The 26,156-nt window shown below is 36.7% G+C and overlaps 1 protein-coding gene across 8 annotated transcripts in view; it reads left to right on the top strand.

Annotated features, from left to right (window-relative positions):
- ERBIN (erbb2 interacting protein) overlaps positions 1-26,156 on the top strand; it is a 118,051-nt gene that overhangs the window by 61,951 nt on the left and 29,944 nt on the right. For 7 of the 8 annotated variants that reach the window (XM_065657835.1, XM_065657837.1, XM_065657840.1 and 4 more), the window contains 9 exons: positions 8,390-8,468; positions 9,256-9,345; positions 14,831-14,887; positions 19,882-19,945; positions 21,945-22,019; positions 23,307-23,451; positions 23,903-23,975; positions 24,651-24,780; positions 25,144-25,259. In XM_065657835.1, the coding sequence (XP_065513907.1) occupies positions 8,390-8,468; positions 9,256-9,345; positions 14,831-14,887; positions 19,882-19,945; positions 21,945-22,019; positions 23,307-23,451; positions 23,903-23,975; positions 24,651-24,780; positions 25,144-25,259 (829 nt within the window). Of the gene's footprint in view, positions 1-8,389; positions 8,469-9,255; positions 9,346-14,830; positions 14,888-16,959; positions 17,048-19,881; positions 19,946-21,944; positions 22,020-23,306; positions 23,452-23,902; positions 23,976-24,650; positions 24,781-25,143; positions 25,260-26,156 lie in introns of those variants that run through there. The other variant, XM_065657841.1, reaches the window with a different exon arrangement.

The raw sequence follows: 26,156 nt of genomic DNA, 5'->3' as shown, positions 1-26,156 counted from the left end.
AAACTATAAAAAACACCCACTAAACTGTTGCCTTTTCTCTGCTTGCGTTGACTTTGATACTTTAGGCGCAAGTTGTTGTAGAAAGTGATGAGGAGGCGTTATCCATTTAAACAGATCAGGAAGCTAACATACAGTATAAAACAGGATTCATTACTGTCTGAACATCACAGAATCGGTGTGACTCTTTAGCTTTCTGATTAAAACCTGAAAATTTTGAATTTCGTAAGTGGTCTTAAAACAAAAATTTTAGTAATACTAAACTTGACTCAGACTTGTAATGTGTTCAGAGGTATAAAAAGGCAATTTACATCTTAATACTGCTGCTTTTTCCACATGTGGACACTTATTCTGCAAAAGAGCCTTTTGGCTTAATTGTGAATAAATATTTTATTAAGTAAATGTATGTAGTTAAGTACCCACCTCATTAACAAAGTAAGCACCAAATATATTGCCATTATCAATACTGTATTTTATTGTAAATATAATTATAATAGTTATCACAACCAATAAGAGTACATTTTTCTTTAAAACGCATTAGAGAAGCCTGGTTTCCCTATGGTAGTATTTGATTTTTTTTTTTTTTTTAAAATGAAAACACTGTTTAACTTGTTTCTATCAGATTTGTAGTTCGACTGACATTTTTGTGTTAATCATTACTGGGACTGTACAAAGATTATTCATTTCCCCATATGAAAAACCTGCAAACAGTCCTCCAAATAAAGCTTTGACTTGCTTTTTTCGTTCTGTAAACTTAAAAAAGGAGCCTCCAGCATACTTATAGCTTACAGCCCTGCAAGTGAGGATCATTAAAGGGAGGACAAATCAGAAAGGAAACCTTAAAACTTTTAGAAGGTGTAGAACTGAAGAAAAGGACTTTGCAAAGTGAACATGGAGAGGTGAATCTGCTTACTAAGCTGGAAGTAGATATTGTCAAACAAAGTCACTTTAGAATAAAAATCAGGAAATCCAGTGGAGCTGGTTTTCAGAAGTTCGTAAACATTTTTTAAAGATTTTTAGATTAGCAATTTCTGTGTCACCATTCATTGCAGAGCGACAATAAACCCCGTGGCAGATACTGTTAGCTCCCGCCCTCCCCACTACGAAAGGGAATAGGAGAACGGAAAGAGACTTACAAGTTGGAAAGTTAAAAATGCTTTATTAATAATATTACTAATAAGAGAAAATAATGCAAAATACACAAAAGCAATATTGAATTTCCCAGCTGGGCACAGCTGTGCCTTGTGGTGGAGCTGCCGTGGTGCAGGGCAGGCACCAGAAATACTGGGCTGGATTTGACAGTAAACTGGAACTGGGTTCAGGGATGCAGGGCCTGCCACCAAGCCGAGGATCACAGACAGAACTGGCAGGGTTCTCTTCAGATGCCGGCCATTGTCAAAGAAAGCGAGACCCTCATGATCTCCCACTTTGATATGGTATATGATGTGGATGGCATGGAATACCTTATTGGTCAATTTTGGTCTCCGGTTCTGTCTGGCCCTCCCTGTGAGTATGCCGCTCTCTACTTACGGGACGGATGAAATTTATTAGTGACCTTGGCTGCCATTGCAATAAGGATAAACCTGGGCCTTTTCTGCATACCATTCCTACCATTATCAGCTCTGGAGCGAGCACTGTCCAAAAAACCATGCAGCCAGCTTCAGGAAAATGCAGTTACTTAGGAGAACCTAGTTGAAAGGAAAATTCACTAAAAGAGAATTGGTCTTGTTTTAACCAAAACCAGGACGCCTTGATAAAAGCAAAAGTTTTTCTAGGGAGGGAACTTCCTCGCATAAACAAAGTGGAGAGAGTAGAGAATGAAAAGCTATGTAAGTGTATTAAAATCGGTGTTTTGTTAAATCTGTAATGAGTGTACAGATGTTAAATCTATGACAGATTTATTTTTTGAGTTGTACTTCATAAGAAAGATAGGTTTCTTTGGCAGGTGTCCAAGCTTACATATTTTTGCCTTTAATAAGAGACAGACTGAAAGCTGTGGCTTCTGTAATGCTCATATACAAGGAGAACCAAGTTGCAAGGAATTTTACAGTTCTGACACTCTGAGAGTGCAAGAGGAGCAACTAATGTGACATAGAACAGGTTTCAAAAGCTTTGGGATATCTGTTTGCAGAACTATAAAAAAGTATATTTGCAACGATTGCTCCTTTCTCTTGAAATTATTGATTTATTCTAGGGTAGGTTTTCACTAAATAAGCCAGATGCTCCAAAGCTGCTTGGTGACAACCAGTGTAATGAGTACCATCTCGTGCACAGGTACATGAAGGCCAACCTTGTGCCAAGCTGCAAATCCAGCTCTGAGTAAGAGGTGTTACTGCTGTCCCATAGCTTGGCCAGGCATCTTGTGGCAACCTGAGATCTTGGTTGATTTGAAATCAGCTGTGGCAGGGGATCTCTCCAAGAATTTTGGAAAGAGCAATGAATGTTGAGAAGGAAGGATGGATGAGTCAGCATTGTGCAGTAAATCGATTGGGCTATAACACACTGCTTACTTTGAACAGTGAAAAATGGTGCTTTTAATTCAGAAGGTATGCAGAAATCCAAAATTAAAGTAAATTATGTAAATATATAAGAATACAGACAGTAACTGGTACTTTAGTCTAAGCTTTTCATTTAAAATTTCAGCTTTTGCAACAGATTTTACATAATCTTTGGGAGAGTTGTGGTGTGTATTCTTGAGCTCTGAAAATATTTTTATTGCCATTTGATCCATGTTGTAGCAGAGGTCTGAATGGAAGAACAAACAAAAGCTGCTCTTTTCAGGTGGGTCCTAATATAATAACTGCTTGCCCAGAAGTTGAGACCAGGACAAATAGATTAGCCGAGGCAAGAACGTATGTAATTAAGACTGCTTTCATATTCATGCAAACAGACCCTGTATGTTTGCATCTTCTGTACTTGTAAAGGTGCAGAGCAGTACGGGTACACAGCAGGCTGTAGTTTCATTTATTTGCAGTAAGAGGGTTTTTTGGTGTACCTGCTGTTTGGAGAGAAATTATTTTTTCTTGCATTTCCCACAAACTGAGAGATCTTGCTGTAAACTCCTTTGGGAACATCAGCCATATGCCTTCCACAGGTCTCATATATGAAAGTCATTTTCTTTCTCTGTGCTTTTTTGGAATGAATCAATACTTTTTTGGGCAGGTGGGGACACAGGGAAAGCCTCTTTAAAACATTTCTGTGTGAGAAGAGGTGAAACTTGGTTTGGAGGCGCTGCTGCTGTATAGCAGTAATGGTTTCAATAACTGAAATCTGGGCATACTACCTTTAGCATTTGGTTGTGAAGAAAAATATGACTACATGTCTAGAGTACGAATAGCAGAGCAAGCCCCAATCTGCATCAGAGCTGAAACAGCAGCAAACTGGGGTGTCAGCTCTGCGATCCATTGCAGTGAAGGATCCTGCCAGCAGCAGATGTGACTTGCACAATTTTCCGTAAATCCAGAATTGCCAGTATTTGAGTGAAAAATCTTATCTGATGGAGAGAAAAAGTTGTCCCAGTTTTCTCTCCTGCTCTGCAAGTTACACTGACCCTGGAGACAGGAAAGGATTGTGCTACGCAGGGGAGGAGATGAGTGTAACTCCAGATGGTGAGTGGGACCCCAGTTATTCTTACAATTGCCTTAATCCCGTCTAAACAAAGGGAGGGACATTTGTGCACATTTGCTCTGAGGAGCTGTGCCAAAACAATCATTGCTCTCTGGGGAGTTAGTGATCAAGCAAAATTCCCTATTTCAGCTGGGTTATGTGATCCAGAACTGAGATTGATTACCTTCAGACTTGTGGTCATTGACCCGAAATCCCTGTATGAACTTTTTGGTATGCCCTTTGGGCATATGCTGCAGCTGGTCTGGGATTCTGATTAGACACTACTTCTAGGTTAGGCTGGTTAGCTGGTGAGTTTTTGCTAAGTAGAATTCTGAATGATGAATGCTTTCTGCTTTTGGCTTAGTCCAGATAAGAATTTTAGATTCCTCTGCCTTACTGCCAAATATTCCTTAACAATCTTCCAATCCTATCCCCTGCCCTCACCCTCCTTACCTTTTTTTTTTTTTTTTTTTTTTTTCTGGTTCTAGTGTTGTTTTTGGTCGAAACTGGCCAGAGAGTTTAAAAGTGCCTGAAATTTAGGAATATAGGGAGGAAGGAACAGACAATTAAATACTAAAAGTTATTACATAACATGATGTAAATATCACTTCTTTGGGAAACCACACTACAAAAATAACTTTGCTTTCAATTCAGTTTCGATCTGGTAGTTAGAATTGAAGATTACCAGGAAATTATATTTTGTCCTGTTGTGCTCTGCAAATGGTCACAGTCCAGAAGTGTGGTGGTTTGTACTTTTTTGGAAAACAGTAAGCATGATCTGTAAATCAGCTACAGCACTGAAATGGGTTGGGGATGATGGTTGTTATCATATAAAGTGGGAAACAGCAGGATAAAGAACTTGTCTATATGATGCTTTTCAAGGAAAGCGGGATAAGGCTGCAACAAACTAGTTAACCCTCAAGCAGTCTGTTGCACTGTCTTCCTCTTCTTGTAATCCTTCAGTATCAGTGTAGAAAAGAAGCAATAAAAAACCCAAAAGACAAATGGAATGTAGAAAGGAATGTGGATCTCAATTTGCAGTGCTCATTTTGATCAGATGCTCATGGAGGTTGGGGGTGGCTATCAAATGGATTAAATAGCACAGTGTTACAAAAGGAGTGTTGTAAGATGTGATCACGGAGACCCTTGACATTTGCTGAACTTCCTTAATGGGGAAGAAGATTCAGTATGCTAATGATCGATAGAAATGATCCATTAATGATCAAAAGCAGAGAAAGAAGGAACAGATCCTCTTCTAAAGTGCACTTTATAGCCCTTTGTCCTTTTCTCATATCTGTTTCCAGTGTCACTCTGCCTTCTTACTTACTGTTCTTTCTTACTTGCTTTTTGAATTCGCTCTCTTGGTGAGAGAACAGAAGAAATACTAATACAACAGTAACTTCATGTTTCTAGCATGCAGGAGGAATGCAACTGAGGAAAAGTGAGCATCTGAAGGTTGTTGTAATGCCAGTTAGTAAAAGCAACTTCCTGTCACATGGTAGAAGGGAGTACTCTCCTGATTTTTTTTTTTTTTTTTCCCCTCTTCTGAATGTATACTGCAAACATTAGGTATATTTCACGCTGTCATTCCCAGTTTACTGCTCTTTGGAATGACATTTATCCGTTACTGAACTGTTGAGTGAGATTGGTAAAGATGGTGTGTACCATTACAATCCTGGCCCTAAGAAGAAGCAAAATTAAATTCTTGGGCTCCTTCATTGTTAGCTTTCTCCTATCAGTTGAATTTCTGTTGTTAATCTGTTGTTAGAACTGTTACTGCCTCTTGCCCAAGGCATAGTCAAACAAGAGACTACTGTAGAGTCCTCCGATTATGTACAAAAGCATGCTGATTTAACATGTCTGTATTTGGATAGTTAATATTTTATTTGGCTGCTCTTTTGAGAGCAAGTTTATGTTGACATTCTCCTCTCTAGCAGATGTGCCGTGTGTTTTCTTTTCTAGGTAGTTATCACAGAATTAAGTCTTCTGTGCTTCAATGAATCCTTGATACAGGCAATGGAAACTAATATTAATATTAAAAACATGAGGTTTAACTTGTTGGACCAGAGCACTCTTTCATCCAAGGACCAAGCCAAGGCCAGTAGTGTGACCCTCTCTCAGGAAACTAAGCGTAGCAAATCTCTCAGTATGATTCCAACAGCAAAACTAACATTACGGAGCGAGTCTGAAACACAACTCTGCCTTCACAGAAGTGTTTAGTAGTGGTTTACTCTGGTTAATGTAGATATTCATTTCAAGAGGTGAAGTTATATCATCAGCTATAAAGGGGTCTTGATGTACTTATTAGGCAATAAAGGACTGCTGCATACAAATCATCCATAACTTCATCTATACAGGCCTCTTACGTGCTAGATTTTTGTTCATCTGCCATGGCTCAGGATACTGCATCATGTTAGATGCTTTCCATGTATATGTTTAGATATTCTTGTTTTGTGAAAGAGGCTTCTAGCTACAACGGGAATTAAAAATATGTATATTTAAATTTATTGGAAATGTGTTTCTCTTAATACTAAGATTATATGACAATAGGCAAGATAAATTTCTAGGCTTTCTATGATAGTTTTCTAATCTTTCTTCAAATCTATCTTTGGACTTGAAAATATCACTGCTGCTTTCCAGAAATGAAGCTTCGTTACATTTTATATGTTACCTCTTTAGTTTTGATTTTGAACTATGAGAGCGATGAGTTGAATCAGTATCCCCTGTCATCATATTCTGCTTCAGCTCCACTCATAGCCCCAGTAAACTTCACACGGCTGAAGCTGTGTATATAAAGCTATGTTTTTATTTACACGTGTGCATATAAATGAACATATATGGTAGGAAAACAGAAGTGTCAGAAATCTTGGCCTATATTACAGTTGATGGCTCAATTCCTCCTAGTCCCCTCTGCTTCTACATTTTATTGTTCTCAAGTTCACCAAGCTATTTGCCAAAAGGATCCATGATGATTAGAGATATTTAAATACCTGGTTTAACTGTGTGGCTTAGTGTGCTTTTCTTGCCTTTCACATCTCAGTAACAGTGTATAACACCTGGTATGAATAAAAACTAATAGCTTCAACCATTTAGTATGACAAAAAGGTTCCTGTCAAGAAAGACCTTAAAGTCTACTTTGACAGAAATGGTGTTCCTGCTTAAGTTGAATTCATGGAAAAGTTGGCATGGTGACTTTGCTCTTCAACATTACAAATTGACTTAATGTAAAAATATGTGTTTTGTGACTACTTTTCTTGACAGATGGTATTGCCATCTATTAAGTCCTAATATAGCAGGTCAGTCTTGTTACTGAACAAACATAGAAAGAACAAAACTCTAAGCTAGCAATATAAACTGTGGAATTCCTTATGTAAATAAAAACATTATTAGCAGTTGGTGCTTTGCCATGTTTTTTGTTTCATTATTCTCAGAACAGATACATGCAGAGACATAACGAAGTCCCACCTGCCATGTGAATGAGAAGACACACTGCTCTTGTCTTTCTCTCTGCAGCTGGACTGCAAGAGAGTTTATGTTGCTTGGAGCAGCATGAAATTTCGTGCTCTCACTAGCCTAAAAGCAAGCATCCACAGAGGATAGTTCCTTCTTAGTGGTCAAGTTCCCTAGGTTCAGACAGCCCACTCCACAAACCTGATAAAGCGCTTCAGATGCAGATAAAATTACATGCATTAATTGAAAGACAAAGAGCTAAGATTTCTGTTATCTGAAAAAAAATGTTGTTTTGAACTAAATTTATTTTGCTAGGATACGGGTTTTTCTTGAAAAAAATAGTGTATTCTTAAACCAAGTGGAAGGATTGCAGTATGAATGGTTGCTATACTTAGGACAAGTTTATTTAAAATCAAAACACCTGTCCCATGGTGTAAGAACAAAGTAGTGATAAAATGCAAAAGCAACTGCAGTTGTGATAACCATGGTTTTATTTGTTTTCATGGCATAGTAAAGATTGAGGTGAAAGTCTTGGGCAGTAGAATGATTCAGTACTGATTTCCTACTGACATGGTAGATACCTGTCTTGGACTTTCTATGCCTGTTCTGTCAGTTTCTCACAAATATGAATTTGACAGATAAGTGGGTTGCAAATTTACTCTGGTGTTTCTGAAGATACCATTGGAAGAAGAGGTTCTTTATTGTATTAATTTTCAGACATAACTGTCTGCAGTTGTAGTCCTTCTCTACAAATATCCTGAAGCAAACAGCAAGCGTATGTCACATTTTGGGTTATCTATTGAGAACTGTAAACATACTTTAAGATTTGAAACTTTACCATTTACCTGGATAATACATAAACCATGCATCTGACAAACAGATCCTGTTGGAAACTTTGTTCTACCATACGTATGAATGCCTTTTTTAAAAGAATTAATAAATTATATATATATATATATTTATATATTTATATATAGATATAAAAATTGGGACTGAGGGCATGATCTGAAGTACATTACAAAGTAGAAGTACTTTAATATTTGGTAATCAGCAGTGGGAATTGTTAGTGTGCTGTCTCTGTAATGCTGCCGGGTGAGCTGCCTGCTAAGCTGCATTATGAAATGCTTTAGGAATAGATTAGCAAAAGAATGGTTGTTGTGTAAGTCTATTTCTTCGATGAAAATGGTATCTAAAATGAAATATCAGAGAACCAGTCCACTAGTTGCTAAATGAATTAAAGTTTTTATGGCTAGCAGTTTTATATGCATTATTGTTATGCCTGTGATGGAGTCTAATAAATTAAGACTGATTCTCTATGTCTCCCTGTATCTTGCAGGCATACAGGAGTTTCCAGAAAATATAAAAAACTGCAAAGTCTTGACAGTTGTTGAGGCCAGCGTAAATCCAATTTCAAAGTAAGTTTGTCATTTTTTGGATGCTTTATATTTTGTGCAAACACTGCTGAGTCTCAGACTTGTCCCAAACGTGTGCCAGCTCTTGGAGGCAAGGAGCAGAGTTACTTGAGAAGTGCCTTCGTTAACCTCATTGCACTCTGATACAGTGTAGCTACGTCATTGGAGTGTTTTGCCCAAGTTAATAGGCTATGTGGGCAATCCTGCGTTATACCATGTGGCTTTCTCAGCTTTTTTAAGTCCATCCCTTCCCTGTGAATGTAGAGAAATATGCAAAGAATTAATTTTAGTTTTCAGTCTGTACCACTCTTTTTCAGAGTTAACCTGTATGAGTGATTTCCCTGTCACTTTCTATAATGACAAAATTAATTGGCCAGAAGTAGCACTGCCAGAGATACAAACTTTGCACAATATAACTCTTCTGGGGAAAAAAAGGTGTTGTGTAGGTTTTAATTTATCTTAGTGTGCCTAATGAATGCCTCCTCCACATAAGCTACCAGTAACATATAAGTTACCATGAATACGTAGAAAGACTATATTTGGCTTCTGTAGTTTTTCTTGCCTATAGATACTGTCCTCAATACTTAAAAAAAAAAAAAAAACAACAAAATTTGACAGTAGTCTTACAGAGAATGTGTATTTAGTACAATTTTGTAGAAATTCTGGTACCACCTGAATTTTAATGTTATCAGTATGTGAGACTTCAATACTGTATTGTTGTTCAAGAAAATGACTTAATGCCCTGACTATAATTGAAAAAACGTCACTACTTTATTTTATTTATATACAGACTTCCAGATGGATTTTCCCAACTGTTAAACCTAACGCAGCTGTACCTGAATGATGCTTTTCTTGAGTTTTTGCCAGCCAATTTTGGCAGGTAAGTTGAATTTGAAACTTAGTATCTACATTTGGTTTTAAATTTATGCAGCACGATTTCTGCTGCTTCTCAAGCAAAGTGTGAACTGGAAGCGGGGAAGAAGTATATGTTACGGATCCATTTATGCCACGTATTAGTTACAGATAAAACCCTGACTCTTTATCACCATTTTTAATTGGGCTTTTGAAGGACAGACAGAATACTTATAAAATGCCAAGAAATAAATCTCATTTACATGCTTGCTGCTTCTACAACACAAGTCTGGTGAGTACGAGAGACTAGTATTTCTGAAATACGGATTGTTTATCATTTAGTCATTAGAGTGAAGCAAATAATGACATCTGTAATTCCTTTTGTCCTCTCCTGGATGCACAGATTCCTTCACGCACATCTATAATTCTCAAGTGCCTTGTTGCCAGGAATCTTTCTGAAGGATTTAGCTTATTTACAGTGTGCTAAATAAGCAAAATTGTTCCATGTAATAGCTTAAATCCAAGACAAATATAACCGCTCTACCTCTTTAAAACTGATTCAGTCTCGGGAGCAAAAGTGAAAGGGAAATATTGTTAAAAAGAAGGCTTCTAGATAAGCATCGTTGATCCTGTTCTCCTTATAATCCTAGTGCATTTCTGCTTTTTTCACCTTTCTTCACCCAGATTTTATGCTCTGTTCCTGACTGTGCTTATAGTTGGGTCAGCACAATTTACAAGAGATTAGAAAAGCTCCCAAACAGTGTTCTGCACAAGTTTGGCAGATCAGGAGATGTACAATGAAAGATGAGCACAGATGCAGGCCGTTAGTGACCATTAGCTTATTAGTCGTGTGTGATCAGGGTTGTTGGCCTATTCCTCTCTGTCATTATTAGTCATTCCCTGATGAACAATTAAAAGCACCGGATCTGTTACACACCCAAGAAACAAAAAAGCTGCTTATGATGCAGGAGCATTAGTTATCATGCTTGTTTCAAGTATATAAAGTTTGCATTTCAAAAGCCTTCATTAAGGTTGAAGAAGAAATATCTAAAAGATGGGTAGTCTTTACTTGTTGGAATTTTAATGATTGCCTATACATTTTTCTGTTCTAATTTTTAGTAGTCTAACCAAATGGCAAAATTTCTTAGCAAAAAACAGGCACTGCAGGTGAAATGGAAGACTTTGGGTATACACAGTTGGTCTTATAAGTTAGTTAATCTTCCTGCTCTAGCTGGGAATAATGTCTCTTTAAAACTAAGCCAATGCCATATTAAAGCTAGAAAGGTTTTTATGTTCCATGTATCAGAGTCTCTGTTCCAGCAGTTCAGGTTGGAAATCTGGTTTCTCACATCAGTTTCTCTCTACTGTTCATATTCACTTGTTCCACAGTTTAATTGCTGTCATCTCTCATGAGTGTTGTCCCCCATTCTCCCACCTGCTGTTTTTATAATGTTCTCATATGCCTCTTTTAGTTTCTTAGACTAAACAAAATTCTGTTTCCTTCTGGTATGGCAGGTTTTCCTTTGTGCCTGATTATATTAATATATCTTGGAACGAGTTTCAGTTTGAATTCATCATCTTCTTTTTGACAGAAGATGATTACATATATAGCTATATTTAGAATTCAAATTGAGATTTCTTCATGGCTTGTACAATGTCATTATTATTTTCTTGTTTCTCTTGGAAATGTCTGTGGTTATGCTCTAGTATTCCACTAGCCCTTTTTGCAGCTGCCTCGTGTCATTTCCCACATGATCGACTACCATGTGGACAGCTCAGCTAGAAATGGCTGATGACTTTACAAGGAAATCACGAGTACTGCACTTAGTGCTGTGACATCTTGTCCTTCGTTTGTTTGTTTGGTGCTTTTTTTCCAGTCCTTAACGTTGTACAGGTTTTTTCCCTACAGCATCCTAATAACTCACTGTATTGTCTGTCACTGTTTCATGGCATCTGTTGACTTAAATGTTTTTCCTGTCCTTTAAGATTGCTGTTAAAAAACATTGAATAGGATAGTCCCAGAAAAGGTCTTTGAGCACCTCTGTCATTATCATTCAGCCTGATGCGTAGGAAAGGAAACACTGTGTAAAGCAAACTAGTTTTAGCATTGGCATGCAGCATTTTATTACATTTACGTCCGTGCTTTATTCTTGGCTTCAAACTTTCTGCCAAAGCTTTGCATACTATTGAGGTCAAGATTATCCAGTCTTTTTTCCCCCTTTTTATGACCATTACATACTTGCTGTCCTTCAGTGATCTGGTCCAGCTTGTTAGACTTATTAAAAATCACCAGACTTTTGATTAAATGTGCCAGTTCCTTCAAAATTCTGAGGTGATAAAGTGATTTTTTTTTTTTCCTCCGCTCCCAAATACTGATTTGAATGCATTAATGTTGGCACAGATCCCAGAGTCAGCCTTTATACCAGTGCACAAAAATCTGAGAATTGCTTATGCTTACCTAAGAAAACCATAGCTGTTGCATCTAAATACATCATGTATATTTGCATTTAAGTATACAAATATATAAGCACAGCACACTAAACTTAAAGCTCACTGCATGCTAATTTTGAGACAGGGCTTCAAAAAGGAAATGTTTTTTACTGATGGGTGTTTAAGATAAGCAGTGTCATTCTAAAACCTCTTGAGAATATTTTCTATAATGGGATATTGCTTCCAGAGACTTCTTACTGTGATGCTGCAAAGAATTTACTTGTAATCTTTTTTTCTCAACTATTTGCCAGTAGTATTTGCAGTAGAAGATATTTTTAGTAGGAGCTACTTTAAGATAATTTTTTACATAAATGCACAGTGATAATCAAATTTGGGCCTTAATTTAGTTACATATATGCAATTTGGCTGAAATTTTTGCAAATGCAGCCTGCTGTAGGATGCATGTACTTTAGTCCTCTTCCCTTTATATTTTAGCTATGATTAAAAAACAAACAAACCCAAAAAAACCCCAACCAACCAAAAAAAACCCAAAACCAAACCCCAAAACCACATTAGCAAAACTGCAAAGAAGGTGAAAAATAAAGACCAGCTCTCTGAAATAATTTTAGCTTTCCAAGGAATGACTGCTGTTGAACAGTGAGTTTCTAAGTATACCTGCTACGTATTCCTTTTACATTTTTTACAGATTATATAGTTCAAGAAATCAGACTTAGGAAGGATATTGATCTTATCCTGGCAAGGCATTCATATAGAGATTTCGCTTTATTTAAAAGTTGAGATACGTTTTAAAAGCCCGATCAGTTGTTTACATTAAATATCAATACTGCAACAATAATTTTGTTGAGATTGTTACACCAGGTGTATTAAAATTGAATAATATTCTGTTACAGCTTCCTGTTTAGTTGATGTGTAAATATTTCTGTGGCTTTGGGTTTTTACAATTGAGAAATTAAATATTTATGAGCATGACAAATCTTTGTGATAGAATGGAACAGGAAGTACGTATTCTGCCACTATGACTTCTGCTTTTCCTTTAGTATAGGTGGATGACTACTCTGTCTGTATTTCTCTTCCAAATTAAACCCCAGATTTTCAGTTCCATTGTAGGAATTCAGATGTTTAACATGCGTGTTTACACCAGCAATTTAAAGAGCAGCTAGGCTGGGTATTTGAAGTGTATTACTATATTAAACTTGAATTAACCCTTCCATTCATAATGGAAGAAGTGACAACTGCTTCACAACATTATTTCTCATCAATTACAGCTAACAAATTACTAGTTTAGACACAGCCTGTATCTACCTGCCAGGAAAGGTTGAAAATGTTTCCCTGGCAGCCTCTGTGTAGCTCTACACATAGGAAATTTGATATTTGCTTCTCCAATTTCTTAGTGTTAGCTGAAGGAAGAGTAGAACATGAAACAAGGTCGCAAAGCTATGATCATTTCTATCACCAAAAGCAATCTTTAAGTTCATAGAATTAACTTATTAGAAGTGTAGTACAGTCAGTTCTGGCTAAAGTCAACAAAGTGTTGGCGTGCATGTATATAGTTTAGCATATGAATGGCAGCTTGCTTCTACTGCTTTCAAATGAGACATGTTCCTGCATACTTGTGTTGTGAAGAAAACCTACAAACTCTGTAGATATCTTTCCTATCATCAAGGCAAAACACCAGCTGGAGCCTAAAGCAGTGTTTCGTTGTTCTTGGGTTTAGAAGTCCAAGCCCGAAATGACCATTCAAGTCGGAGTGTGTCTAAACAAACAGCTTAACTTGTCTTGTCACAAATTGCTATCTTAGGATGGAGGTAGGATTAAAAAGGCTAGGAAGTCAGCAGTGGTATTACCATGAACTGGATTTTTGTTAGGCTATTCTTTTGGCACTGGTAGAGTTTTGTTTTTCTTTTGAGAGACTGGAGGGAGGAGGTTTCCCTCCAGCATTTCGTACCAGATGGCAAGTGCTGCTTGCAATGCTGGGCTGCGTTGACCTCTGCTCTGTTTCAAGGTTACTGTTATATTCTTAGGTTATTCGTAGGCGCAGCAGATTGCTACTTTCAAATGCATCCCAAAACGAGCGGATGTCTAGAGGAAAAATAAATATTGTTTTCAGCTTTCTATATTTACTTTAAGTATAGTTCTTACTACTTAATCAAAATTAATGTTTTTGTCTCTGTCCTTTCAAGGTACTCACTTAAGCACCTTCAGGAAAGACTGGTTTGTTCACTAAGCTCCTTTTTGAGTCAGGGAGCTTAATGCCCTCTTTTGTGTATATGAGGGCTGATAGGTCACATGTAGAACTCTTGTCTTTACAATCTTGTCTGTATTTAAAGCAAACTCAGTTTCTGCATTTCATTTAACAAAGAAAGAATGTTGTCACTGCTGTCCTGCTGCAAAGAATTCCACTGGGGATGGAATATTGCTTGAATGTCACGACTGCTTTGAACTTGGCCAAGCAGTTGAGTTTGGGATTTAGAGGTTATTTATCTTCCAACCAAGGATCTACTGAAAGAAAGGTCAAACTGCCTTCTAACAGAAATATCAAAATGGTTTAATAAGCTGACTAGAAAGAGGATATGGAAGGAAATTCAAGATGAATTTAGATGTTTTTACCATGTGGAAGACCACAGGTATTCCTCTGATGAGGCTTGTTATATGAAATGGTTTGGAACATTGCAGATATTACAAATTCAGCAGATTAACTTGTGTAGAGTGACCCTACATTTCTTCTGTTATTTCCTGTGTACTTCTGTATATGATAACATATACCCCATAATGAATCCAATAAAATCTTTGGGATGAAGCAAAAGAAATGTGTTCTAACAGGTGCAGAAAAGCAGGCAAGATCTAGTTTGTTTGCTGTTTTACCAAAACCAAATCCTAATGAATAAATTAATTTAAAATAACATACAGATTTATGCACAAAACATATTTTTATTCTTACAGAAAAAATATTTTGAAGCTGTAGATATTTTTGTTTGAAATTCAGCAATATAAATAAATTCAGCAATTGCTTTTATCATATAATACAGTATATTTTGATAATTTGTTATACGTTTCTGTTACAGATTAACTAAACTCCAGATATTGGAACTTAGAGAAAACCAGTTAAAAATATTGCCAAAGTAAGTATGGGTGACGTTTATATAAACTACTTTGCAGGGTTTTTTCTGTAGCTATACTGATTATGTAGTGCATATTGAGAAGCAGATCACAGCTTAAAATTTGTAGCTAAGTAACTGGGCCAAGTTCTCACAAAGAGCTTTTCCTTCATCCTGCTGAAATTATATCTCCCTTCAGACTCACTGGTCTGCCTATTCAGAGATTAGCCTTTTCAGAGGTTTGCCTGTTCATATATATATGTGTGTGTGTGTGTGTATATTTTTTTTTTCCTGTCCCAGTCCAGCTCTGTGGATTTCTGTTCCACCTGTTGAGCTTTTAAGTCAGCATGTGAGCATCACAGGATGATCATTCTGAGATGTCTGATGCTTCTTGCATGCAGTATTGTGCAGCTGCCCACCTGTGTGGGTACAGTTCTGATGGCTGTGTCTGAGACTCGTGCATTGGTAATTAAGATCATAATCTCTGAATCAAATGTGGAGATCGAGACTCCTGCTCAAAACGACTAGGAGAATGCAATTCACATGACTTGAACACTTTTTTTAGTTTAATATACCTCAGGGCTGAATAAAGGAACAACTCATTACTATGTTGCATGTAATCTGTTATGCTATACCGGTTCTATAATGCAGCAGGCTTTTTTTAACACAATGGCAGCCTATTCCTCACACGTGTTTTTGGTAACAGCCAGTTTTCTTAGTGACTGTAGCAAATTATGTGACAAAGACATGACCAAGGGGTATGTTCCATTGGAATTCCCTTTCTGTGTGCCTAGGCACTATACTGTAGTGTCTATTCTATAAAGATGCCAGAACTCATATCTGGAATGAAATATGTATCATGAGAAAGTGTGAATATAAATCTTCCAAGTGTGAAGCATTTTACTCATTCATGTGATATAAATATTTTCTCTCCTCCTTTGCTTTTTCTAATATCACTTATTTTCATAAAAAAAAAAAAAATTGCGGGACATGTAATTTAGGGTAGTAGCCCTGTAAATTAAGTTACTCCCAACTGAGGAACAGTAGCTGTAATTAAAACTTGCAGCTAATACAGATATTGTTTATAAAACTACTCTGACCTTAACTGCCATAATTAACACTAATAGCATGAATTGCATGTGATATTTTAAGAAGAGTAGTTTACATAGGTCTTTTGTAGTGGTAAGAAACATTCAAACAAATGCTGTAATGTATTTAAGCCAAACACAACTTCTGTGGAATTTGCTGGGAATTTTTATTGGCTTCATTGTACTCAGGGTTTCATCCTTGCTGGAAAACTAAACAAGCAGCATCATGAAGATGTCCTCTGTAGCACTTCCATCATGATCTACAGTACATGCTTACATGCTGAAATGCTACCTTTGTTATTGTCTTCTGATACTCTCGTGGTTCAATTAAGGGAAATTAAGGCTATTGAGGCTACTTTTTCTTTTTTTTTTTTTTTTTAATTTAATCACATTAATCTGCATTTTTGCTACAGTGAGGCACTGTAAACATACATTATATAGTATGTTTACTGGGGAGAAAAAATTCATTGTGGTGTCCATGGTGTGCAAGAGGTGAATCTGCCTTTTGGGATGTTACAACCATGCAGCAGTTGACCTGGTCAACAAAGGTGTCTGTGGCCTGACTTTAACTATTGTGTTAGAACAGAAGCTGATGTGAAATTGTTGTTTTTTAAAAGGAACATGCTATACAGCTTTGAACAGTACAGAAAATCCAGGGGCTTTCTTTTTGAAGCTAATAAGATGTAGCAGTACATGCTAATATTTTTGCTATAAATACAACTATTCTTTCTTTTTTCGCTGTCACTTTTGCCTTTTGAATATTTTCATACTTACAGAACATTCTTTCATATTTGCAATGAGAAATGTATTTGGATAAATTTCTACAAAATCAGCTAGCCCTCTTGCTGAATTAAACGTGCACAAAATACTTAACTCTAAAATGTAAAGCACTTGAAAGACTGCTAATCAAAATGGGTAATTGATGCCAACACACTAAATCAACCTTGCTTTGTGCCAAATGCATCATTTTGCTTGGGGCTTATCCACAGCTAGAGACTGCAGAACTGGCAGTATTATAATGCAAACCAACTCAATGAAAATATTTCTGCTGAAAGGAAAGGAAAAATACAGAGACTATTTTAGAGACGTTTATCTGGTAAGTAGCTGGAAGTTGGGAAAATGGCCCAATGGAAAGCTAAGAAGTTTTTTGTGTGTTTTTGTTTTTTAAGCATCTTTCTGTGCCCTAATTGTCAATAAAAAGAGTAACCTCTTTAGAAAGAAGCAAGTTATTTGAGGGTGTAATTACGACGATTCAGGGCCCAATCTTGCCATCACCCACACCTCTTGAATTGTGTGCTACTTCAAGTAAGCTGTAGTGTTAACCTTAGTGAAGCTGACTATTTACAACATCAGAATCCAAGGCATAATGTAGACTACCTGATCCCTTAGTGTTGGATTGATTTGCAAGTTCAGCAAGTTCAATTATATGAATTGTGAAACATATTTTTCAGTTTATGGAAGAGATTACATAGCACAGTGACAAGATAGAAATAGGTGGAACTTGGTGATCTAGTAAATATTTGTTTCCAGTCCTGTATTCCCATTCCTTCAGCATTGAATTTTCCTGTTACGTTAACATTATTGGAAGCTTTGTTTGCATTTTGTCTGAAGATGTAGTTGCTCTACAAACAATATAGAAAAGCGAAGAGATATTAGTAATAGAATAGCTGGAAGTGCTATACATTACGCAGGCAGTAGGGAAGGAAAACAACTGAGGCCCTGGCCTTGCAAACACACGTGTTTATGTTTTACAGTTGACTTGATATGTTGGCTAGATTACAGACATCTTGGCAAGAAAAAAAAAAAAAGGCACAAAATCAGTAAAGTTACTTTGTTATACCACCAGTGTTACATAATGTTAATTTTGTAGACACTTGAGAGAGGTTTGCTGTGGTTCCAAATGGTAACACCAGGACACTTGACGAAAAAATGTAACAGTTTTTGGTGGTGGTGGTGGTGCTGGTGCGGTGGTCGTTTTTGTTTTGTGCTTTTTGGTGCTGCTTTTGTTGTTGTTGTTCTGGTTTGGTTTTTTGTTTGTTTTTTTAGTAAGACAGTGATGATTAAGGCAAGAATAGGAACTTTGTGTTGCCTTAGAGCCATTAAGGATGTAGCACGATCAGGATGGGAAATGAGCACCTAGATTTTGGTTGGACTGAAGTGGAATTTGTGTATCTAGTGAAATTTGACAGTGGGGAGGAGAGGAGCTTTATTGCTTAGATTTTGTGAATCTGGTGTTACCTGGTGTTATCTGTGTAAACGATTTAGCCTCAGAGCTGAATGGTGTAAAGGAGTTAAGAAAAAAAAGTCACTCAGACCTTGGAGTGTATTGTCCTGGGAGACTGATTTGTGCGAGTGTTTACCAAACCATTAAAATAAAAATAGAAGAGTTCATGTTGAACTGAAAGAAAAAATTCCATTCATCTCAGGCTGTGGTAGAAAACCTCATCTGACATTGTATTGGTGTTGGCATGGTCTCATAAAGCTTTCAGAAATTCAGCTTGTGCGGTATTTCAGAGAGTCTTAGATTGTTTCTGGTAGAATTGTAAAATGAATTTTAGCAGTTGGCTTACAGATAATCATCAGGTTCATGGGCTTCAAGAAATGAGAGAAAATGTTTCCCAGATTCTTCTGGAAGTAGTCTTTTCATGTATTTTTTTTTTTCTTTGAGACAGAGGGAATGTGAGTTAAAGGCTTTTCCTTAAAGCCTGAGTATGCTATGTGTGCAGTGCAAGAAAGAGCTTCTGCTTTTGTCTTGATCATGTCTTTCCCACTTATGCTAAATTCCTAGTTTGTCCCCAAGGTAATTACTGTAATGTAATGAGAATGAAATCTATAGACAAATGTTGAGTGTAATCCTTTTTGGAGGTTATTTCATGAATAATATTAATAATCACATTAACTTTTAACAAATAAGGCATTTTTCAATAGAATGTAATTTTTGAACTGTGTATTCAGAACAGCTGCAATACTTAGTGTATTTGAAGAACAACTGAAACTTTGAATAGCTGCATAGAGCATCTTGTGCTCATGCAGATTTTTTTCAAAGATATTAGTGTTCACACATATATTCTGATAATATAGAAGACTCTACCATTTAGAAGCTGTTATATTTAATTATAAATACAGAACATAATGTCATATGAGGGATGCACAGCCCCTATGAAATTATGTATCGGTAGTACTGCTGTTGACTAGAGTACTGATCATGTAGACCACTGTGAACAGTGGTAGATAATCCCTCTGAGGTCCCCAAAGTGAACTTCAAATGGAGGAAAAATTTTGCCAAAACACAGCTTGAAATAATGGATTTTACTTCAGTCATTGATTTGATCTTTGCTGTAAATTGGCTTAAAGAGCATTGATGTGTCACAAAATCCAGTTCAGTAATCTGATTTGTGTAGGACTGGAGAAATAATTAGGATTCCAGCCCATATCATGTGGGAGTAACTTTGTCAGGAGCCTGCAGAGGGAGAAGTGTGGTGTTGGGTACTGTGATTCAATGGTGGTCTTCTCTGGTTTAGCTGATCATTAGTCTGCAGTCTTTCTTTGTGAGGAAAACATGTAGTTAACCAGCCTTTGGCTGCTGAGAAGACTTATTGTGACTGTAGGTGAAAAGCTGAAGCACACAAAAGAAGAGCGACTTCACTGACTTACTCTTTATCATAAAGATTACTCTACTGGTCTTTAGTTTTTGTAAATTAATCTGTGAGTTGCAGTGTACTCTTTGTGCAACAGTTAACGGCATGATCATTAATATGTCCCTGGTTGAACAGTGCGTGAAAATTTCACCTTATTTAGGTATCAGTCCAGTTACAGAGGAGCATCCCTACTTAATATTGATTAAAATAGTATGTTTCTATGAATATAGAAAGATTGGACATAAGTGATATTTTCTTAAATATAATTCCTTTTTAATCCCTACCTGTGCAGAACTATGTCCAGACTGACTCAGCTGGAAAGACTGGACTTAGGAAGTAACGAATTCACAGAAGTGGTAAGTTTTACCTTAGAAACAGAGCTTTGTATCTTTTATAAATCTCTTTATCCTTTAATTTGTTTTTAATCAATATGAAAATGTAAACATCAGCTTAAGAGTTCTGCTACTACTATGTATACTTCGTACTGCTTTATAGAGCCTGTTATAAAAATTATGCGTGTATTCTGATGAATATGAGTAAGTTTTTCCTCATTTGGAAACTAACACTATGGTAGGTGTGGTTACTGTATCGATAAAAAGTCAATGGTAATATGTGTTTGAATTACAAACATGATTGTTTAGCTTATAATAAATTCTAAATACTAATTGGTTATCAAGTATTTAGTGTTGCAAGTTCTATCGAAGTTGTGCATAACCTGCTTTTATTACTGTATACAAACTATTCAGATCCAAGGGAAACTAAAATTTTAAGTTTGAATATTGTTCAAAATAGTATTTACAGTTGAGGTGCTCAGTTTTTTCCTTCGGCATGGACTGACTTGTTTCTTGTTCATGATCTCACAGGCAAGTATCTTATATTTACAATCACTTAACATCTCTCTGCCTCTACAAGTACCTTCCAGAATAAAGGAGATGAAATAGAAGTGTAGTGGAACATACTGACCTGCTATATAATAAAGTCAAGTGTTTCTGTGCCAACAGTAGATCATACAGAACTGAGCACTTGCCTAGTTGTGTGGTTTGCCAGAAAAGGAAATATATTTAAGGAATTATTCATTAGTATTATTACACTTGTAGTGTTTATCATTACTGCCATATTCTCATTATGGGGTAGATATTCACGTGGGAGCCTTAAACTAACATGCCCAGGCCCATGTTAAGCCATAACAGCCAGAAACTAAGTATAGGTCCTGAGGTCATTGCTAGACCACTCTCCACCATCTTTGCTAAGTCATGGGAAATGGGAGAGGTGCCTGAGGGCTGGAGGAAAGCAAATGTCACTCCAGTCTCCAAAACAGGCAAGAGCGAGGACCAGAGTAACCACAGACCAGTCAGCCTCACCTCCATCCCTGGGAAAGTGATGGAACAGCTTATGCTTAATGCCGTCTCAAGGCATATCAAGGATAAGAGGGTCATTAGGGGCAGTCAACATGGCTTCACCAAGGGGAAGTCGTGCTTGACCAACCTTATAGCCTTTTTTTGAGGACATAACGAGGTAGATAAATGATCGCAGAGCGGTGGATGTGGTCTACCTTGTCTTCAGTAAAGCATTTGACACAGTCTCCCACAGCATCCTCACGGCTAAACTGAGGAACTGTGGTCTGGACAATTGGGTAGTGATGTGGACTCTGAACTGGCTGAAGGAGAGAAGCCAGAGAGTCGTGGTCAATGGGGCAGAGTCTAGTTGGAGGGCTGTGTCTAGTGGAGTCCCTCAAGGGTTGGTACTGGGACCAGTACTATTCAATATATTAATCAACGACTTGGATGAGGGAATCGAGTGCACTGTCAGCAAGTTTGCTGATGACACCAAACTGGGAGGAGTGGCTGACACGCCAGAAGGCTGTGCTGCCATCCAGTGAGAGCTGGACAGGCTGGAGAGTTGGGCGGGGAAAAATTTAATGAAATAGAACAAGGGCAAGTGTAGAGTCTTGCATCTGGGCAAGAACAACCCCAGGTTCCAGTATAAGCTGGGGAACGACCTATTAGAGAGCAGTGTAGGGGAAAGGGACCTGGGGGTCCTGGTGGACAGCAGGATGACCATGAGCCAGCACTGTGCCCTTGTGGCCGGGAAGGCCAGTGGCATCCTGGGTGTATTAGAAGAGGGGTGGTTAGTAGGTCAAGAGATCTCCTCTTCTTCCTCTACTCTGTCCTGGTGAGACCATGTATTTACTTTTCAAAAAGGGAATTATCTGGTTTTTCTTTGACCTAGTGAAACAAGTGTACGTAACAGCTATAATAAGACATTGCTTAAAGTGCAATAAATAAATTGCTGAAGTTGTTTTTGCCTTTCACTGTTTTCTGTATGAAGTTTTTAAAAAATGGCTTCCCTTTATAGCCTGAAGTACTTGAACAACTGAGTGGGTTAAAGGAATTTTGGATGGATGGTAATAGACTAACACTTATTCCAGGGGTAAGTCCTTTTATTGTGTTAAACATTTAGTATTTTAATTTACAGTAGTAGTTGCTTTGTCAGCTATTATATATGTCAAAGTTGGTATGTAATTTTATTGTTACTTAAAGCCAAAAGTCTAAATGCCACTTAAATGCTTAACTAGTCTACTTAGAAATTGTCACTGATTATGAAGGGTGGGTACAGAGCTTTTCTTTCACTGAAAAATATATACCTCTCATCTAAAAATTATATTCCAATTCAGGAAAAGGGTAAAAATTGTAGATCAAATCCTGGCTTGCGTTTAGGGTTGACTGGTGCTTTCAAGAAGGGAATTTGTTTGGTGTTAGACAGCAAACAGGAATTTATGGGATAAATAAGCTGTGTGAATTTTTACTGGTCACAGCTGTAAAGCAAGCAATGCCTGTTCAGGTGCCTTGTGTACAGGTAGCATAGCCAGTTCCTGAGAAAATGTTCTGTTGACTTTGTCTAGGTTCCTGACATATCTCAGAATTACATGGGGTTCTGGCTGAACTGTTAGTGCAGTACTTGTGAACCTGTGTTTACATTCTAGTAAACTAGTAAATGAGTGTTTGAAATTTGGGAGGCAGCTGGTCTGTTTTCAGACTTGAAGTCTGAATGTGAGGCTTTCTTACCTGATCAGTAGTCTTCTCTGCTGTCTTTCCTCACTTCAGCTAACTCTTCCTTGAAGAGTTGAGAGGATGTATTAAACCTTTCTACTTTACAGTAAAAGCAAATCTGTATTTGTCAAAGTGACTGCACCTTCTCTGTGAAGATTTTAGTGGAGTAGTGTGCACAAATATTCACTTGGTTCATATGGAAAGGTTAATATAAGCTTATATTTTGGCTTGTTTCTTCAGTTTAGTACAATTAGGCACTCGTCTTGATGTTAAGTAGGATGCAGTTTTACTCAAAAGACAAATATAAGCATTAAAGACTTCACTGGAGCCTAATGGCATCCTTATATATCTCTGAAATCTGTTCTAAAGCTTCAGTTACTTGATTCATGGTAACTGATCAAACTGTTGAATTTGCAGCAGACTACTTTGGAGACCTGCAGAATTACTTTGGTGTGTCTGTGTGTGTGGAAAAACATCAACTGTGTGTATTTGCACAAAATATTTCATTATAAAGCTTGGATGTTTTGCATAAACTTGTATTTCAGCACTATAAATAGGTTTTCGCTTTTCCTCTGGCATTACACTTGAGAGACAGTTTGTCAAATCTGCTGCATTTTTTGTTTTGAACTTGCACTTTCTAGAATCCATAATTTTCTCTTGCTTGTAGTTCATAGGCACTCTGAAACAACTGACCTACTTGGATGTTTCTAAAAACAACATTGAAGTAGTTGAAGAAGGTATTTCAGGTTGTGAAAGCCTGCAAGACCTACTGTTATCCAGTAATTCACTTCAGCAACTGCCAGAGTCTATTGGTTTGTATTTTCAGTTAATTCATATTCTTAAAAGCTTGTACTTTAGACACAGAACTCTTGAAAATATACAAATGGCATTTTAGATCTAAGTTTCAGTTGATTAAAAGGGTCAGTTTGGATAAAGCTGTAATGTGTGGCTGAATAACAGAATTTCTTTTTGTTTGGGAGCATTCTTGACTCTATACAGTAGTTTGTAAATGGATGAGAAACTGTTGACAGAGTAAAAAAAAATATTTTTTTCTCTCCCCTTACTACTATGGCTGGCACATGGTAAGCTGGCAAACAAGTTCTGTAAGCTCATCTACTTATTTCCTTAGATATATAGCACTATAGGCATGCTAGTGAATACAGAAGATGTGGTTGTTTGCCTATAGTTTTTTTTCTCTTAATTTAAAAGTAAGCTTAATGAACTCAAATGCCCTTTTCGATTTACTTATTCATTTTATTACAGGTTCCCTGAAGAGGGTAACAACACTTAAAATTGATGAAAACCAGTTAATTTATTTGCCAGACTCCATAGGAGGGTAGGTATTTCACCTGCATAAAAGGTTGAGTTGCCTTTCTGTTTACTTTTCTGTAACAATGGCTCATCTTTTGTATGTTTTTACACCTGTGTGATTTAATTTCTTCTACGTGTTAGTCTCAGTAAAAGTGAAAGTGCTTTCATATCTTCTAGTTTACAGTATGTATGTTCTTTATGTATTATTTAATATCAAAAGGCATACGATCCTCACTTATTAATGCAGCCACTAATCTATAAAAGAAAAACTTTGGCAGTAACATTGCTATAGCTGTGGTAGATACTGCAAATTATTGAGACACTCTCAAAAAAAGCTTGTGAAAAGTGAATCTGAACACCCACACACATCCCCTCCCCATACACACACCCCGCGAGTGTTGCTGACCCCCCTTTTCACTGAATGCTCTCTTATGATGGCTGTGTAAAGGAGATTAAAAAACCAAACAAAACCACAACCAACCAACAAACAAAAAAAGCCCCAAGACATGTTTTAGGCAATTAGTAAAGGATTTTTTCTGGATTGGAATTCCCTTGGGTTTCAGAGTTCTATTTTTAAATAAATTTGAGATTTGTAATTAATATTGGTATCAACTTCATTTAAGCTTAAAGTATGTGATTAATGTTGGATGAATTAACCTGTATAGAGGAGCAATTTTTTTTTTTTTTTTTTTTTTTTTAGGTTAATATCACTGGAAGAACTGGACTGTAGTTTCAATGAGATTGAAACATTGCCTTCATCTATTGGGCAGCTGTCTAATATAAGGACATTTGCTGCAGATCACAACTTTTTAACTCAGCTGCCATCAGAGGTATGTATTTAATTACAAAATTATCAAATGAAATTTTTAATGTATTTTAAACTATATAGTCTGTGCAACTTTTGGAAAACAAGTCAATAATTCTTTAGCAGATTTTCTTCATTTTCTTTCAAAGGGGGATTATGTACAAATACACAGATTTTTCGAATAATGAAATAAATTCTGTGGGATTTTTTTTAAGAAAAGTAGAAATTTGTTGCTAATGTATTGAAACTAGAAGAGTTTAATACATCAGAATAAATCTAATTGCACTTTACAGGCAAAAAATAGCTGTAGTACTAATTGTTTTAGAACAGTAAGAATTTCTTTCTTTAGAGTTGTGAAGATTAATTGATTCTTTGGGTTTTTTTTCAGATTGGAAACTGGAAGCATGTAACAGTGTTGTTTCTGCATTCTAATAAGCTTGAATTTCTCCCTGAAGAAATGGGTGATATGCAGAAATTAAAAGTCATCAATCTGAGTGACAATAGGTTTGTGAATGCATTTATTCAAGTAGGAGTTGTATAAAATTCAGTGATAATGTAGAGGTATTGTTATGAATGTATTATGCTGTCTTGCCTTATCTCATGCACATCTTAGAAGCTGATTACTGACAGAGATGCATGCATTTAATGTATTATTATTGTATTCTGGATCTTGTTGTTCCACTGTATTAAGCTGTCTTTATTTTAATGACTTGGCACATGCATTGAAACACAGCTTCAATACATTCATGATTGATAGCATGTATTTTTCCGGGGAATTAGTTTTGTTACTTTCATAAAACTTTTGATTCTTTCTTAAAAGTTAATAGCTTCCTGTATTGCATATAGAAGACACGAAACAGTATCACAGTATAGTGTAAAACACTGGAGTTTGCTGGGGAAGGGGGGAAAGTGTTGTGTTTTATTAGAGATGGTCATTTGAAATTGACAAAACATTTGTGTTTAGGGAATTACCAATTTGTAGAATTGAAATATATTGGGAGAGATAAGTCTAACTGAACTCTCCCTCCTGTTCTGCCAGTCCAGCTTCTCTGTACTCCATCTGTAGCTTGATTCATCCATTAGTGCCAGAGTTTCCGTTGTCCAAGGCAGCCTCTTTCCCACACATGTAGCTTGGAAAAAAAAAATCACAATTTTCAGGTGTACCACTTTTTTCTTAATTAGCATGCATGTGTATTGTAAGATAAGGTGCTGAGTAATTATATTAATTAATTTAGGTTGTCTTCAAAGTTATATTCAAGTCACTGAACTGAGTTAAATTCAAGTTACCTTGTCACTTTTTTTTAAGCTGCTTGCTAAACTGGGCAGAAATACGTTGTTTTGTTTGCTGCTTTTTGTTGTGGTTTTTTTTTTTTTAATTCCAGCTATAGCTTTGAATCTAAA

This window comes from Caloenas nicobarica, chromosome Z, assembly GCF_036013445.1.
Source record: "Caloenas nicobarica isolate bCalNic1 chromosome Z, bCalNic1.hap1, whole genome shotgun sequence".
In the NCBI taxonomy this organism is placed as follows: Eukaryota; Metazoa; Chordata; class Aves; order Columbiformes; family Columbidae; genus Caloenas; species Caloenas nicobarica.
The sequence above is the reverse complement of the archived record's forward strand: the minus strand, read 5'-3'. Positions and strand labels throughout refer to the sequence as shown.